This window comes from Schistocerca americana, chromosome 8, assembly GCF_021461395.2.
Source record: "Schistocerca americana isolate TAMUIC-IGC-003095 chromosome 8, iqSchAmer2.1, whole genome shotgun sequence".
NCBI classification, from domain to species: Eukaryota; Metazoa; Arthropoda; class Insecta; order Orthoptera; family Acrididae; genus Schistocerca; species Schistocerca americana.
This window is the reverse complement of record NC_060126.1, coordinates 428,361,351-428,379,500: the sequence shown is the minus strand read 5'-3', so window position 1 is coordinate 428,379,500 and position 18,150 is coordinate 428,361,351. Positions and strand designations below refer to the sequence as shown.

The 18,150-nt window shown below is 43.2% G+C and overlaps 1 protein-coding gene across 1 annotated transcript in view; it reads right to left on the bottom strand.

Moving 5' to 3' along the window:
• LOC124546021 (TBC1 domain family member 4) overlaps positions 1-18,150 on the bottom strand; it is an 891,805-nt gene that overhangs the window by 467,623 nt on the left and 406,032 nt on the right. The window contains exon 3 of the mRNA XM_047124990.1: positions 11,067-11,300. Coding sequence (XP_046980946.1) covers positions 11,067-11,300 — 234 coding nt within the window. The remainder of the gene's footprint in view (positions 1-11,066; positions 11,301-18,150) is intronic.

Sequence of the window (18,150 nt, the reverse complement as noted above, 5' to 3'; positions counted from 1 at the left end):
AGAAACCAACGAGCTCGCCCACTGACACCCAAACAAATCGCCAACATCACCCTACACTGTGCATCTGTGACCTATCGGACACAAAACGATGATGAACCTGTTACACGTTTGCTGATACTGACTGAGAGATCAACACCGGCACCCAGCGGCAGCCGCTGAGTAACAGCACCGTACAACGTCAAAGGTATCGACTTGCATGATACCCACTACTAACAAAACCTACCCTTGCATGACCTGTCGCAGGCAGCAAGACATCCGCTACTGCTCTTACTACCCGACCTAACTACCGCAGAGATTTTTTTCCTTTGGCTCTTGCCTTGGCACTTTTTCTTCCTCTGCCCTTCAAACCGCTACCCTTCGTTCGACTTTCGACCCAACCTATCTCCAAATCAGCGCGTATTAATGGTTAAACAGACGTACGCAGTACCGACATCGTGCGACACTCACTTTAGTGAAAACTAACCCATATGCAGAGATGGCAGTAGACCTTTTGAGTTGGCCATCATGCTGGTGAGGGCGTGGAGGGGCTCCACCTCTTGTGAAAAAAAAAGTATGTGGTCACAGTGTTCTGGGTGACCAGTTTAACAGACAATTGAATTATCTGTTCACGAGCCGAACAAGCGTTATTGGAAGCAATGAGAATTAGTAACTTTCAAAATGGCTCTGAGCACTATGGGACCTAACATCTGAGGTCATCAGTCCCCTAGACTAAGAACAACTTAAACCTAACCAACCCAAGGACATCACACACATCCATGCCCGAGGCAGAATTCGAACCTGCGACCGTAGCAGTCGCGCGGTTCCAGACTGTAGCGCCTAGAACCACTCGGCCACCGCGGCCGGCTAGTAACTTTCATCTGGTGCCTGACACTGCTACTATTTTTTTTTTACGGAAGGAAGATTAAGGCCCGCATCTCGTGGTCGTGCGGTAGCGTTCTCGCTTCCCACGCCCGGGTTCGATTCCCGGCGGGGTCAGGGATTTTCTCTGCCTCGTGATGGCTGGGTGTTGTGTGCTGTCCTTAGGTTAGTTAGGTTTAAGTAGTTCTAAGTTCTAGGGGACTGATGACCATAGGTGTTAAGTCCCATAGTGCTCAGAGCCATTTGAACCATTTTTGAAGATTAAGGTTTAACATACCTCGCCCGCTTCGACCACCGTTCGCGAAAACCTAATCTCCTGTCTGACGTGGCGCCCCACGGTACGCTACACATGCCGAACGAAACGTAACCGTGGTCTGATGGTAGGTGTTCTACAAAAAAAGAATACGCCATACGCGGGAAAAAAGAAGTCATTCTGAAGGACACTTTCATGCACATGAACTTTTTAATTGATAAAGCTATATTTATTTTGTCAGTCATCTCCCATGATATCGGCGAGGACACGTAGAAGGACCTCGTCCTACGTTCACATTCCTCGCATCAGCATGAGGAAGCGCAAGTACGGGTGACCTCTGTAACCTGACGGTTGCGCCGTTTCACGGTACGTGCATGCGCAGACGGACTTAACTGTGTCATAACAGGCAGCTGCAATTACGTCGCGCAGCGAAGCCGAAGCACTAGGGGCTACAGTGTACCAAAGTTACGTCACCGACAGCCCGGTGTGTGTGTGTGTGTGTGTGTGTGTGTGTGTGTGAGAGAGAGAGAGAGAGAGAGAGAGAGAGAGAGAGAGAGAGAGAACTGGGCAAGCAGGTTCAGCCTGCAAGAAGTCCGCTGCGAAGTAGTTAGCGAACTACCCCTGGTGGTCAGAAAAAACTTCCGTCTCTGATTGCCATGTCCTACCAATCAGCCATCAAAACAGGTCGTGCGCGAAACAAACGAAGACGAGGGGAGAGGAAAAAGAACACAGAGAAGTTTAGGTCAAGAGTTTCTGGTAGATTAACTTACTGCTTTCCGATTGTCGGTCTTTTCAGCAACATCTGCTCGCTGCACACTGTCCCCAGAAAGACATTTGGGGACAAGAAGGCCACTCAGAAGGGTCTTGACAGCAGAAACATTATCTCTAAAAACTAAGTCAGTGGTACATCTTCTTCTCCAAAAGCACGTGTACTTTTGCTTCTTTCATGACGCAGTCAAACACACACAATCATGTTTCCATCATTTGCTTCCTATAATCGAAAGAATACAGTTAGCGATGACGTATTAGTCCCCTGTTTATCTCGCTCTCGTAGTTATGCCGTATACGAGTAGATTATACAGGACGATTCAGCAGGCCTTACCGCTGTCGATTTATGCAACCTGCAATGTTATGGCTGGTCTTCATCAACCACATGCGAGATTTTCGTATTCTCTCGCTCGCTACGCGCAAACTATCAGCCATTCAGAAAAAATGAGCAGGACCATTTTGTAGCAAATTTAATATACAGGGTGACTCACTAACTATTGCCACCTACATTAACTCCGAAAGTATCATAGTAGCTTGAAAGTTTGTGGAACAAATGCTGCATGGGACAAAGGGGGTCATAATATGACTTTTTTTGTTGCTAGATGGGGTCGCGTCAGATATATGAAGGTCAACTGTTTTATTAAATGGGATGCTATAGTTCGGTACTTATTTTCTGATAGCGGCTATCGAGACGAATCCAATGATGTGTAACACGTGAACGAAGGTCAAAAAGATGGAATGAACGTGCATTTACAGAAGGTGTTCGAAGTGATGACCATTAGTATCAATGCAGTGCTGCAATATTCTTATCATGCATTGAGTGGTATTCCTTATCACTTCGGCACTTACCGAAGCACAAGCTCTGACAATTTTCTCTCGTACATCGTCCAAATAGTAAATATTCGCCGAATACGGAGTATCAATCTAACGTGTCATTGACACGTAAACACAGTTCGCTTGTTTCGCAATATAACACTCATAGGAACGTTAAAACTAGTATCGTCGAATCAAATGAATGATGTATTCCTTCGAATAACAAGTCGATATGCTTCTCATTTAGGCAGAATGCCAACGAAATTCAGTGAGAGCTAGAGACTTATACGCTGAAAGATATCGTCAAAGTACTCACCTTACACGTCGTACAGTTAAATATGTGTACGATAAATGGAGAACAACTGGATCTTTAAAGCATCGGAAACATATCCGCCAAAGGAAAGTTACTAACGAGGAAACAGAAACTTGTACTGCCACAGTGGTTCGAGATGCTTCTGTTAGTTCGTATCAAATCGCTAGGGAATCTGGCATGAGCCAGAGTAGTGTTGTTCATGTTCTGCATCGCCATAAATATCATCCTTACCATATCAGTCTCCACCAACAATTAACTGATACGGATTGCATGCGTCGCACTGAATTCTGCCGATGGGCTCAACTTCAGATTCACAAGACTGACACATTTATTAATTTGATATTATTTACTGACGTGGCTACATTCACGAATCATGGAAATGTCAATTTGCATAACATGCATTTTGGGCAACTGAAAATCCATGCTGCCTGCGGCACATTGCACATCGAAAACCGTGGTCGGTAAATGTATGGTGTGGGATTCTGGAAGACAGAATTACGGGCCCCTATTTCGTCGAAGGAAATCTTAATGGTAGGATGTACACCATATTCCTGCAAGAAACATTAGGTCTGTTCCTTTAGGAACAAGGAACAGACTGTAGTATCAACACGATAAGTGTCCGGCATATTTTTCGCTGATGGCTAGAAATGAGTTGCAGAGACAACTCCCAAATCGTTGGACTGGACGCGGAGGAGATGTGTCGTGGTCGGCTCGTTAGGCAAACTTGATGCCTCTAGATTTTTTTCTTGTGGGGATTCGTAAAAGACATTGTTTACAAAGATGTTCCAAGTACACCTGAAGATATGCGAGAGAGAATTGTTAGAGCATGTGCTTCGGTAAGTGCTGATGTGATAAAGAATAACACTCAATGCATAAGAAGATTGCACCACTGCATTGATACCAATGGTCATCACTTCAAACACCTTCTGTAAATGAACGTTGATGCCACATTTAAGACCTTAGTTGACCTTCAAAGACCTATGTGTTACACATCACTGGATTCGTCTCGATACGCGCCATCAGAAAATAAGAACCAAACTGTAGCATCCCATTAAAAAAAAAACTAAGTTGATCTCCATATCTCTGAAGCGACCTCTACCTAGCACCAAAAAACGTCATATTATGGCCCCCGTTGTCCCATGAAACTTTTGTCCCACAAACTTTTCAGCTCCTGTCATACTTTCGGAGTTATTCTTGGTGGCAACAGTTAGTGACTCACCCTGTAGTTAAATGAGAGACTGGGATACGTTGGACGCAACGGTTTACGAGTTATTCAAGAAAAAGCGTACAGTAGTAACCTTCAAACGTACCTCCACCCCACACTCATTACTCACCAGTGAGGACTTCTAGTCTCCACTCTAGTCTGCACTCCATACTACCACTGTACAAATATTTCCGGCTACAGGAACTATTCCCGATATTCGACCTTCTTGGTCTCTATTGATTGGGCTACTACGCCACTAGCACAGTCGAATATTCCAAAAAATGTGTGTCAAATCCTATGGGACTTAACTGCTAAGGTCATCAGTTCCTAAGCTTACACACTACATAACCTAAATTATCCTAAGGACAAACACACACACCCATGCCCATGCCCGAGGGAGGACTCGAACCTCCGCACAGTCCATGACTGCGGCGCCCAAGACCGCTCGGCTAATCCCGCGCGGCTCGAATATTCCGTTAGCGTTAATAATTTAGAAGTGCCCGTTAGCGCCATGAAAGAAAAACGACTTTTGTAAACGTTGCACTGAAACTAGTAACTCTGACAATTCGATCCAAACGTAACGCTTACAGGCACAGTAGTTTCGTGGTCAGAAGACCCGACGAATAGAGCGCTGTAATTGTTTATTTTATGCTGTTAAAATTCACAAAATTGTTAGGCAAAATTTACACAGACGGCAGTTTCACAATTTGTAAGTGCTCGACTAATCTGGTGGCGTAGAAACACCAGTCCATGAAGGCCAAAGAAAGATCTAATGTGGGAAATAATTCGTGCAGTCGCAAATATTCGTACAGTGGTAGGAGGGAGTGCAATGAAAATCATACTAGAAATCCTGATCTGTGGAAGCCGAGTGTGAGACTGGAAGTGGTTTCGAAGATCACTCTTGCACGTTCTTGTTGAATAACTCGATATTTGCGGTCTCTAGAGAAAACGTATCCTAGCACAAACTTTAATAACAATGAATTTCCTGTGAAATATTTTTTCTGTATAACTAATAGTCTGCAAGTAGCGAGCGAAAGAATAAGGTAATCTCGCACGTTGTTTATGAAGGCCAGGAATAACACTGCGGGTTGCATAAAACGACAGCGTGTGTTTGTAATGAGCCAGGTAGAAAAAACGAACCCTTAAGCTTGATTGTCTACAAGTATTAATCTGGCGTAGAAACCAGCTTACTGGAAAAACGTATCTAACTGTATTTAAGGCTTCTTATATCCTGTGCAAGCACTATGAAAATAGTGTAGGGTTTTTCCACGTCAGATATTGGGTCAATGAGCTTAACAGAGTGCAAAAGCGAACTCCAGTGACAAATATTCATGCATATACAACTTAGAGCCTTCAGTACGTCTATCCCGAAATCATTCGATTCTAACTAGTCGAGCCAAAGAGTAGTGGGTAACAAAAGTTCTGAAAACCGTCGCGCGTGTAATCAAAACAAAATTATAGCAAATGATTAGTATCATTCTTTTACACACTGCTTTCTTGAAGCAGCTGTTGCCGATTTCACACAGGATGACTACAAGTCGTACAAAAAAGCGATATGGAGTAACCTCTAGCACGCACACAGCTCCAGCAGCTATATTCTTCGCCACTTCCACAGAAATTTGTCAGACTTCGCGCGATCATAGAAGCACATCTGCCTCAGTGTCGAATGGTATCACAAGGTCCAATCCCCTTTCATGTCACTCTGCACCGCACAATCTTTGCTTGTGCCAGTTTATAAAAGACGGTGGTCAAGCCGGCCGGAGTGGCCGTGCGGTTCTAGGCGCTACAGTCTGAAGCCGAGCGACCGCTACGTCGCAGGTTCGAATCCTGCCTCGGGTATGGATGTGTGTGATGTCCTTAGGTTAATTAGGTTTAATTAGTTCTAAGTTCTAGGCGACTGATGACCTCAGAAGTTAAGTCGCATAGTGCTCAGAGCCATTTGAACGGTGGCCAATTCATAAAAAACAAACTGCTAGCACTATAAGGCAGCCCCATACGTTGCCAAAAAAGTCTCTGGTTTCTTAGTTCAAATAACTGCACTTAATGATGGATGTGTAATGCTTCGGATGCCTGTTGACGTTAGTAAAAGTTACTTGTCACGGTTGATTGTGTATTTCAACAGACATACTGATGTTCAAGCGCCAAGCATAGGTTGAAAGTTATGAATTGCTGGTCTACACAAAAAAATTGTTTGAAAGAAACCAAAAATCACGAAGCATCAAAACTAGACTGAAGTGCAGTAAAGTTTTCAAGTTACATGCATCGTATAGGCAAGACCTGAAACCAGTCACTTCAATAGCAACGAGCTATAAATGCAATTAGATGAACATCATCATCCGTCAGCAATATTTGGTAACTCCAGCTATGCAACTACACTCCTTCGTCAATATAGTTTCCTGACTCTTCAAAATGGTTCAAATGGCTCTGAGCACTATGGGACTTAACATCTATGGTCATCAGTCCCCTAGAGCTTAGAACTACAGGGCTATTACAAATGATTGAAGCGATTTCATAAATTCACTGTAGCTCCATTCATTGACATATGGTCACGACACACTACAGATACGTAGAAAAACTCATAAAGTTTTGTTCGGCTGAAGCCGCACTTCAGGTTTCTGCCGCTAGAGCGCTCGAGAGCGCTGTGAGACAAAATGGCGACAGGAGCCGAGAAAGCGTATGTCGTGCTTGAAATGCACTCACATCAGTCAGTCATAACAGTGCAACGACACTTCAGGACGATGTTCAACAAAGATCCACCAACTACTAACTCCATTCGGCGATGGCATGCGCAGTTTAAAGCTGCTGGATGCCTCTGTAAGGGGAAATCAACGGGTCGGCCTGCAGTGAGCGAAGAAACGGTTGAACGCGTGCGGGCAAGTTTCACGCGTAGCCGCGGAAGTCGACGAATAAACCAAGCAGGGAGCTAAACGTACCACAGCCGACGGTTTGGAAAATCTTACGGAAAAGGCTAAAGCAGAAGCCTTACCGTTTACAATTGCTACAAGCCCTGACACCCGATGACAAAGTCAAACGCTTCGAATTTTCGGCGCGGTTGCAACAGCTCATGGAAGAGGATGCGTTCAGAGCGAAACTTGTTTTCAGTGATGAAGCAACATTTTTTCTTAATGGTGAAGTGAACAGACACAATGCGCGAATCTGAGCGGTAGGGAATCCTCACGCATTCGTGCAGCAAATTCGCAATTCACCAAAAGTTAACGTTTTGTGCAATCTCACGGTTTAAAGTTTACGGCCCCTTTTTCTTCTGCGAAAAAAACGTTACAGGACACGTGTATCTGGACATGCTGGAAAATTGGCTCATGCCACAACTGGAGACCGACAGCGCCGACTTCATCTTTCAACAGGATGGTGCTCCACCGCACTTCCATCATGATGTTCGGCATTTCTTAAACAGGAGATTGGAAAACCGATGGATCGGTCGTGGTGGAGATCATGATCAGCAATTCATGTCATGGCCTCCACGCTCTCCCGACTTAACCCCATGCGATTTCTGTCTGTGGGGTTATGTGAAAGATTCAGTGTTTAAACCTCCTCTATCAAGAAACGTGTCAGAACTGCGAGCTCGCATCAACGATGCTTTCGAACTCATTGATGGGGACATGCTGCGCCGAGTGTGGGAGGAACTTGATTATCGGTTTGATGTCTGCAGAATCACTAAAGGGGCACATATCGAACATTTGTGAATGCCTAAAAAAACTTTTTGAGTTTTTGTATGTGTGTGCAAAGCTTTGTGAAAATATCTCAAATAATAAAGTTATTGTAGAGCTGTGAAATCGCTTCAATCATTTGTAATAACCCTGTACTTGAACCTAACTAACCTAAGGACACCACACAACACCCAGTCATCAGGAGGCAGAGAAAATCCCTGACCCCGGCGGGAATCGAACCCGATAGTTTCCTGACTCTGTCCTTTCGGGTTTATAGAGGGACAGTTTACGTGGAAGCTATTCTCCAACACCCGAACAACACGCTGGTGCCGTTTAGACTGGTAAGTCGGTACATCGCGTAACATTTCTTGTACAAGTCGCGTTTGCTTGTATTTTTAGTACTCACTTCGTCTAGCAAAGTAACTTCAGTTAGGGAACTTAAGAATCTCATCAGTGCGGTTTATGTTAGAGCTTTCCCATTTTGTCGAATAGTCCATCACTCCCTCCAATATAGCCGCTTTTGATATCAGCTTCTGAAATCCGATGTGTTTTTTGTTTTCCTTAATTTCTTCGCAAATTATATTTCTAATAGTCAATTTAATTTATTTTACTCCACTAAATTCTTCCGTCTGTCTATTGGCTCTGAAAAATTGCGAGAAACGGCTACCAAAATAGATGTCTGTTATAAAACGTTTTCGAACACACATTAGGTACGGTATAGCAGATAGTAATACCCCATGAGGAAACAAACCACAAGTCTTGGTTACAGCGGTGTAGTAGCTATTCATTTACCAATGATGCATTTCGCCTGATTCAGACATCCTGATATTGGCTGATTATTAGATGGTGTGGGTACCGATCCTACAGAACGTCCCGGCAAATAGCTGTCCTTGTCAAATATTTGGAAACATTGCACGGTGTCCCCCTTGCGGCATGGGACGTAGTTCAGTGAATGCAAAAGAGGATCAGGCCTAAAGAGAACTGTCATCATACGAGTACAAATGTGTCTGAGGTTTAGGTGCATAGACCGGATACGAGCGACTACACCTGTGGGCCTGATCCTACTTTGCATTCACTGGACTACATCGCATGCCTCAAGAAGGATATCGCGCAATGTTTCCAAGTATCTGACGAGAGCAATTATTTGTTGGGGTGTTATGTATGCTCAGTGTCGCATCTATCTATCACCATTTAATTTCGGCCAATATGAGATGCCTGAATCAGGCGAAAGTCGTAATTGGTAAATAAACAATTAATATCCCTGGAACCAAGACTGACTTCTTATGTTTTGATCAGGTTAGAATTTCAAGGACGGGTTACGACAGTTGTTTGGCTAGTTTCACTATGACAGTCTTTATGTTGCATCAGCTCAAAAGGAAAATGGGATATGTTTGTAACTGAAATGACATAATTTCAGAGACTTTACTGATCTGAAAAAAGATATGGTTTTATGTAGCTATATAGATTGAAGCGGCGAGCGAAAATTTGTACCAAGGCCGGAAATTGAACCCTGGTCTGCTGCTTACTAGGCAGCTGCGTTGGCCGCTAAGCCACCTTGTGGTTCACTCAGCTGCACCCTGGCACACCTCCCTCTTCGATCCAAATTTCCACTGCCGTTTCAGTCTACTTTAAATTCCCCCTTACATCCGAACAGAAAGAACGCCCCAAAACTGAGGCGCTATTCCAGAACGTGGAGAGCCTCGGCTCTTCTGTTCGTGTGCAAGAGGGAATTTAAAGTAGAGTGGGACGGTAGTGGGAATTTGGATCGAGGAGGGAGGCGTGCCACGGTAATCCGTGCATTCGTGTCAAGCACTGTGCGAAGGTGGCTTAGTGGCTATCGCACCTGCCTAATAAGCGGGAGACCCGGCTTCAATTCCCGGCCTTGGTACAAGTTTTCACTCGCCGCTTCAGTCTATATACACACAGAGTGAAAAATATTTAAACCGACAAACTCAGGGAGGTTGTAGGGGGCATCAAAACAAATATTTTTCCCTAATGTCATTTTTTCCTATGAGGATTATTTAAACCGGTGGAGGCCGTATTACGCTCTTCAGTTGTTAGAGGCCGTATTACGATCTTCAGTTGTTAGAGGGCGCATTACGCTCTTCAGTTGTAGGCAACTGCTGTCCACCAGTGTACTAGTGCACTGTCGATTGGTAGAGGTGGTCCAGTACCATGGCCTGCTCGATCCCCAGATATGTCCCCTCTGGACTTTTTGTGTGAGAAGAGATGCGCAACCCTGTTTACGCAACTCCTGTTGCATCAGATGAGGATCTGGTTGCCCGGATAGTAGCAGCAGCAGGAACAATTCAGGATACTCCTGGGGTTTTTGCCCATGTCAGACAGAACAAGATCCGATGGTGTAACCTTCCTTTACGTGTCAATGGACGCATTTTTGAAAATGTACTGTAACTGAAATTGGGTTGTGTTAATGTGTTGTTTCTTGGTCATAAAAAAAGGATTAGTTTTTGTTGGTTTAATTACTTTGCCGCCAGAGAAATCTTCCTCTACTGGTTTAAATACTCCTCGTAGGAAAAAATGACACTAGGGAAAAATATTTGTTTTGATGTCCCCTACAACCTCCCAGAGTTTGTCGGTTTAAATACTTTTCACCTGATCTGTTTTACCCTACATCCAGCGATAGGGTTATATAGCCCAAACCGGTAGATGATATATAAATTAAATAAAACAGCTCATGGTTAAAAGACATTTCCAAGACCGACTGCTTTTTCATCAGATATCTGTTACCTGTTCTGGTATTTGCTACAGACTGAATTTTTTACTTTACCATTTACACTCACTGCAATTGTTTTCGTTTCCTAAATTTTCGTACTTGAATTTGTGGGAAATTTTTTTAAAGTTCGTATGCAGATTTGTGACAATCTTATTCGCCTTCAGCCATGAAGCAACTGCAGGGACTAAGTAACTCTCAGCATGCAGTGCTCTGTGTTTTTCAGAATACAGTCCTTTTTTATTTTTCTAGGAGGGCACGGAGGAGAATTGAGAAGAAACAGCTGTTGTCTCCTGGGTCCTGCTCAGTTCGCCCTTTGACCCCACTGCAAGGCAGTCAGACGTGCTGACCACTCATCTCCGGGGAGCACCGTGAACGTGGTACTATTTGACGATGCCACTCCGTTCCACAGTGGGTCGATGTGAAGGCTCTGCTAGTGAGAGAGTGGTTGGTGTACTCACGTCGCTGGGGTCGGCGGCGCGGTAGAGGTGGCAGGTGAGCAGGTGCGGCGAGGCGGGGTCTCGGACAACGTACAGGAAGGAGCCGTAGTCGCCGGGCGCCAGGCACAGCCGCGGGCCGTAGGCCTGGGCGCAGGAGCCGGCGGCCGCGGGGGGCTGCGCCAGCAGCGGCGCCTCGGGCACCGGGCCCGACAGGCAGTACGCCACCAGCAGCCCGTCCTGCACGCCCACGCACACCTGCAACAACACACACTCCGTCAGGCCGTATCGTATATTCCTATACCAGACTATTACCCGAGGCACATATGTCCCGTATACTGCATACGTACTACTTGTCTGAATTTCATACCCTGTACCACTCCCACCTGTCCCCTCACAACCTGTTCCTCTTCCCGTTGACTCCTTGCACCCAATCTCACATCCACCTTTCTCCCCATACCCCCTTCCTACATTAACCTGCCTCCTCTTCTGCCAAACACCCTCTCTTCTACCACCCACCTCCTCAAATCCTGTTCCTTTTCCACCTGTCACCTACCCCTTCCATCTACCACCTGCCCACTACATCTTCCCCCTGCTCCTCTTCTCTCTGATCATATCGTTCCCCCTCTCGCTATCCATCTCATGCTCCCCCCTCTTTCTCCTCGGCCGCGCGCATAATGATATATATACACACACATGATACCTGCACAACATGCCAGATGTGCAGGGCAGCGTAGATGTCGGGAGTTACCAAACATTTCTCACCCCCAGCCTACGAGAACCACACAGTACTGAACAACTCCCACCCACCAGTACTTCTCTCCACACAATAAATAGTACTTTAGACACAGAAAAAACAGTCTTTGTTGTACAAGATAGATTCATTTAATCTTCACATGTGACACATATCACCTGTTCTAGGCAGCATAAGACAGTCGAATAGAACTCTTGCTAATCGTGACTGAGGCGTCGAACGTAATTAAAAGTCCTACAGAATCGGTAGGTGACAGCCAAGTTGATGCTTCATTACATCACCAATAAAATTGTTCCTACTCATATCAGAGACGTCAAACGTCATTAAAAGTCCCAAAGAACTGGCAGAAAACTGCCAGATAGCCACTGCCAATGCCCCTTTGTATCAGCAATGAAGAAACGGTCCCATGAACACAAATATGTTTTTTTTTTTTTTTTTTTGCAACTTTTTGAGCACCATATTTATGTTCATGGAGCAGTTTCATCATGGGTGATGCATAGCGGCATTGACAGTGGCCATCTGGCTGTTTCCTCTCAGTTTTTTGGGACTTTTAATCACATTTTACGCCTAGGATACTAGAAGGGAAAATGATATCGTTGATGTAATGAAGAAATCGACTGTGACTATGTGGCTGTCATCTCCTGATTCTACAGGACTTTTAATTACGTTCGAAGCCTTAGTCACGATTAGCAAGAGTTTTATTCGATTATATTATGATGCCTAGAACAGACCAAAAGCGTCACAAGTGAAGATTGAATAAACATATCTGGTGTATCCACGACAGTTTTTTCTACAAAGTTCGGTTACGGTTGCTGTACAAGCGCTACCGTCATAGCTATGGCGTGGAGTGATTTCAATAAATAGTATGCATATAAAATTTGACTGATATCGACAGTGGTTTACGAGGAGATGTGAAAACTACATACACACATACCATACATACATAACACGCTGTTTTGGTAACTCCGGTATATTTCCATGAGAGAGTGAAATACATTTGATGCACCTTCATAGTTAGTGTGGTTGATTATTCTAAGGATCGCATAAAGACTGTCAACACTTCAGAGTGTATAGATCATTGTTGACAGCTGTCTGGATTGGTCACTGCGTCAACTGCTACTGAAAATCGAGAAAACCTAGTACTGTGCTGTTATTAAACCTCTTCATTTGAAAGGTTGGACTGCCGCACAAATCAAAACAGAATTGGGTGAAGTTCAAAGAGGACTCTGAACCAACAGTCAAGACCATCTACTTTTTGATTAATAAATCTTAATGTGGTCGAACAAGCCGGCCGGAGTGGCCGTGCGGTTCTGGGCGCTACAGTCTGGATCCGAGCGACCGCTACGGTCGCAGGTTCAAATCCTGCCTCGGGCATGGAAGTGTGTGATGTCCTTATGTTAGTTCGGTTTAATTAGTTCTAAGTTCTAGGCGACTGATGACCTCAGAAGTTAAGTCGCATAGTGCTCAGAGCCACTTGAACCACTTGTGGTAGAACAAACACCGAAGACAGAGCGCGCCCCACCATTCAATATATGTGACAACGGAGAAGACAACTGACAAAATACGTGACATCCTCATGCAAGACTCGTGATATTGCTGATGCTGCAGGCATCTCAACCGACCGATGTGTAATATCCTGCATGCCAAATTGGCTATGAAGAAATTGTGTGCGAGGTGGGTGCCGCAATTACTCATAATCGACCGAAAGCGCATCCAGCGTATTCGAATACAATATCTGGCGATGTTTAATCGCGATCCGCAAGACCTTTTTTCGCCGATTTGTGACTGTTGATGAAACCTGGATCCATCATTAGAGTCAAAATGTCAGTCAAAACAATTGACAAAGGCTGGTGAAAGTGCACTGAAGAAGCTAAACACCAGGACTTCCCATGCAGGAGGGTGTGGGTGCACATCTCTTTAGGTTGAGTAAATTTTTTTAAAGTTTTAAATCTTTATCGAAATGACTTTGATCATCATTTTTATTCAATTACTTGGTTTAAACGTAATTTTTTTGTTTTTATTCCTTTACCATATAATTTTAAAAAATATTATATTGAACGCATTATTGTAGCCAACATAGACACGAAGCCCACGCCTACCACCATAGTACAAGTTCATATGACAACTAGAGCGGCAGATGAAGAAGAGAATTGATGAAATGTATGATGCGATAAAAGAAATTGACTGGAATACTCTCTCAAATTCTGAAAGTGTAAGGTGTAAAATACAGGGAGCGAAAGGCTATTTACAATTTGTACAGAGGCCGCAGTCGAGGGTCGTGAGAGGGAAGCAGTGGTTAAGAAGGGTGTGAGACACGGTTGTAGCCTATACCTGACGTTATTCAGTCTGTATATTGAGCAAGTAGTAAAGGAAAAACAAAAGAAAAATTTGGAGTAGGAATTAAAATCCATGGAGAAGAAATTAAAACTTTTAGGTTTGCCGATGACATTGTAATTCTGTCAGAGACAGCAAAGGATGTGGAAGAGCAGTTGAACGGAATGGACAGTATCTTGAAAGGAGGATATAAGCTGAACATCAACAAAAGCAAAAGGAGGATAATGGAATGTAGTCGAATTAAACCAGGTGATGCTGAGGCAATTACATTAGAAAATGAGACACGTAAAGTAGTAGATGAGTTTTGCTATTTGGGCAGTAAAATAACTGATGATGGCCAAAGTAGAGGATGTAAAATGTAGACTGGCTATGGCAGGAGAAGCGTTTCTGAACAAGAGAAATTTGTTAACATCGAATATGGATCAAGTGTTAGGAAGTATTTTCTGAAAGTATTTGTATGGAGTGTAGCCATGTATGGGAGTGGAACATGGACGATAAATAGTTTAGACAGGAAGAGAACAGATCCTTTGAAACGTGGTGCTACAGAAAAATGTTGAAAATTAGTTGGGTAGATCACGTAACTAATGAGGAGGTACTGAATAGAATTGGGGAGAAGAGGAATTTGTGGCGCAACTTGACTAGAAGAAGGGATCGGTTGGTAGGACACGTTCTGAGGCATCAAGGGATCACCAATTTAGTATTGGAGGGCAGCGTGGAGGATAAAAATCGTAGAGGGAGACCAAGAGATGAATACACTGAGCAGATTCAGAAGGATGTAGAGTACAGTAGTTACTCGGAACTGAAGAGGCTTGCACAAGATAGAGTAGCATGGAGAGCTGCATCAAACCAGTCTCTGGACTGAGGACAAGTATATCAACTTCTTCATTTGCTCTAATTTTTCTTTGTGTGATACTTCTTCCAACTGAAATCTTTGTTCACGTGTCTTGATTTAATTTTATGTATTAATTTCACTTTAATTTCTTTTGTTTTATGACCCTACTTTTTCGACCAGGCTCTATTTATTATATCTATTCTTCATTTTGCTCGAATTTCGTTTTACTTATAATCTTTCGTTTAAATTTTTATTTATTTATTCTATCCACAGTGCAACAGGAATTTAGGCTCTGTTTTAAATGTCTATATGGAGATTATCTTGAAAAAACAAACTTGCACATCTTGTAACGAAAAATACGTTTTTTACATCAATGCACAGTCAATATAAATAGATTATTTCATATTTTGATTTTTAACGAATAAATCGGAATTTTAAAATAACTGAACATATACATATATATAACTACATTCACATTCACAAATATTCCGAGTGAAAAAAGAATGATTTAAAGAAAAATGAAAGAAATGAAAAGGCTCATACAGTGATTAAAATCATGTGACAAGGAAGTAGAAATTAAAACATTATTTTAAACTAATGAACTGAATAAAAATTTAAGTCATCTCGATAAAGATGTAAAAAATAAAAAGATGATTAATGCACCTGACAAGATTCTAACCCACAATCTTCAGCATGTGAAGGCCTTACGCTAGCTATTATATCATACAAACAGTCTACGCGGTAAAACTTTTTTTAACGGTATACGGCTTCATGTAAATTTTTGAATTTTTTTTTTTGTCAGTTACTCGCAAACAAGGGCCCGCCAGAATGAGTGGCTGCAGGATGTGATACCTGGGATCTTAACCTACACCACGGTACACTTGATTTCACAGAATCGATCCGATTGTAGGGAATCTCTCCTTGTTAGCAACTTCCAACACAATTTTAAACGTTCTCAAAACTTTTCCACACTGACATCTCCCCCCCCCCTCCCCCCGCCCTCCCCCCATCTACAAAGTAATGAATGGAAAAGATTTTATCGACTACTACATTGTTCACTGTTCATACTGTGAAACAATCACTATCAAGCCTGATATTTTCATTTATTACTTCTTCACTACCAACTCTACTGAAAACATTTTCCAGAACGAATCCAAGTGTGTCAATGAATACTTGCAAAAATATATCACTGTACGACACGCAATTCAATGGCTATGCTGATCTAGCACCAGGCTCTGGCCCTGGAGATACGTGATTTAATTCTAGATAGGGGTGGGGATTTTTCCTCGTTCCAGTCGTTTCAGAATGGCTGCAGGTACACTCACTGTACCGGAATCCTTCCAGGCAGAGAAAGGTGGCAGGGGGCGAGGTACCCCTCCCAGTGCTGTGGCAAATGCCCGACTGCAGGCCGATAGTGCGGTGCGTCACATACTTTACCTTCCGCCTTTACAATCCAACTGGCATGTGTCGAAAACTGGTTCAACACATTAACTCACTTTTAAAGCAATAAAACGGCTGAAGCTGTTAAATATAGGGTAATTCGTTCCTTTAAAGAACCGGAGATGGAGGGTTACTGGTCTAACAGAAGTACACAGATACGATATACTGCAGAGAGAACTCAACACGTCACTCTTAACCGGACAAAATAGACAGATGTAAATATACATTCAGGACTACAGCAAGAAAGTGTGCTTGGGTCGTTACTGTTTACAATAACTATAAATGACCAAGTGGACAAGGCAGATCAACGAGGCTGTTCACTGAGAACGCGGTTGTCTAAAAGAAGGTAGCATCGCCGGAAGCCTGTAGGCAACTGCACCAAGACCTGCGGAGGATGATGAATGGTGCCAGTCGATCCCGAACGTAAATAAATGTAACATATTGCGCGTACACAAAAGAAGAAATACGCTATTATACGATGTCACTACCGGGGGAAAAATGAATGGAAACAGCAACAACTGTAAAATGCCTAACCGCATCCAACCATTCGGAGTGATGTAATATGAATTGACCACATGAGAATGATAGGAAAAAGCAAATGGCAGACAGATTTATTGTGGAATAATTATTTTTGAGTCATCGTTCTTCTGACTGGTTTGATGCGGCCCGCAACGAATTCCTCTCCTGTACCAACCTCTTCATCGCAGAGTAGCACTTGCAACCTACGTCCTCAGTTATCTGCTGGATGTATTCCAGTCTCTGTCTCCCTCTACAGTTTTTATCTACTACAGCTCCCTCTAGTACCACGGAAGTCATTCCCTCATGTCTTAACAGACGTCCTATCATCCTGTCCCTTCTCCTTGTCACTGTTTTCCACATATTCTTTTCCTCTCCGATTCTGCGAAAAACCACCTCATTCCTTACGTTACCCGTCCACCTAATTTTAACATTCGTCTATAGCACCAAGTTTCATATGCTTCCTTTCTCTTCTGTTCCGGTTTTCCCACAGTCCATGTTCCACTACCATACAATGCTGTACTCCTGACGTACGTTCTCAGAAATTTCTTCCTCAAACTACTGCCTATGTTTGATATTAGTAGACTTCTCTTGGCCAGGAATGCCCTTTTTGCCATTGCTAGTCTTCTTTTGATGTCCTACTTGCTCCGTCCGTCATTGGTTATTTTGCTGGCTACATCGTAGAATTCCTTAAATGTATCTACTTCGTGACCATCAATCGTAATGTTAAGTTCCTCGCTCTTCTCATTTCTCCTGCTTCTCATTACTTTCAGCATTCTTCGATTTACTCCAGTCCATATTCTGTACTCATTATACTGTTCATTCCATTCAACAGATCATGTAATTCTTTTTACTTTCACTGAGGATAGCAACGTCATCAGCGAATCGAATCTTTGCTATCTATTCACCTTGAATTTTAATTCCACTCCTGAACCTTCCTTTCATTTCCATCATTACTTCTTTGATGTACAGACTGAATAGTACGATCGAAAGACTTCTTTTTCTCACACACCCTTTTTAATCCGAGCACTTCGTTCTTGGTCGTCCACTCTTACTATTTCCTGTTGGCTTTTGTACATATTTTATATTACCCGTCTCTCCCTATAGCTTACCCCTATTTTTCTCAGGGTGTCTAACATCTTGCACCGTTTTACATTGTCGAACGCTTGTACCAGGTCGACAAATCCTATGAACGTGTCTTGATTTTTCAATAGTCTTGCTTCTATTATCAA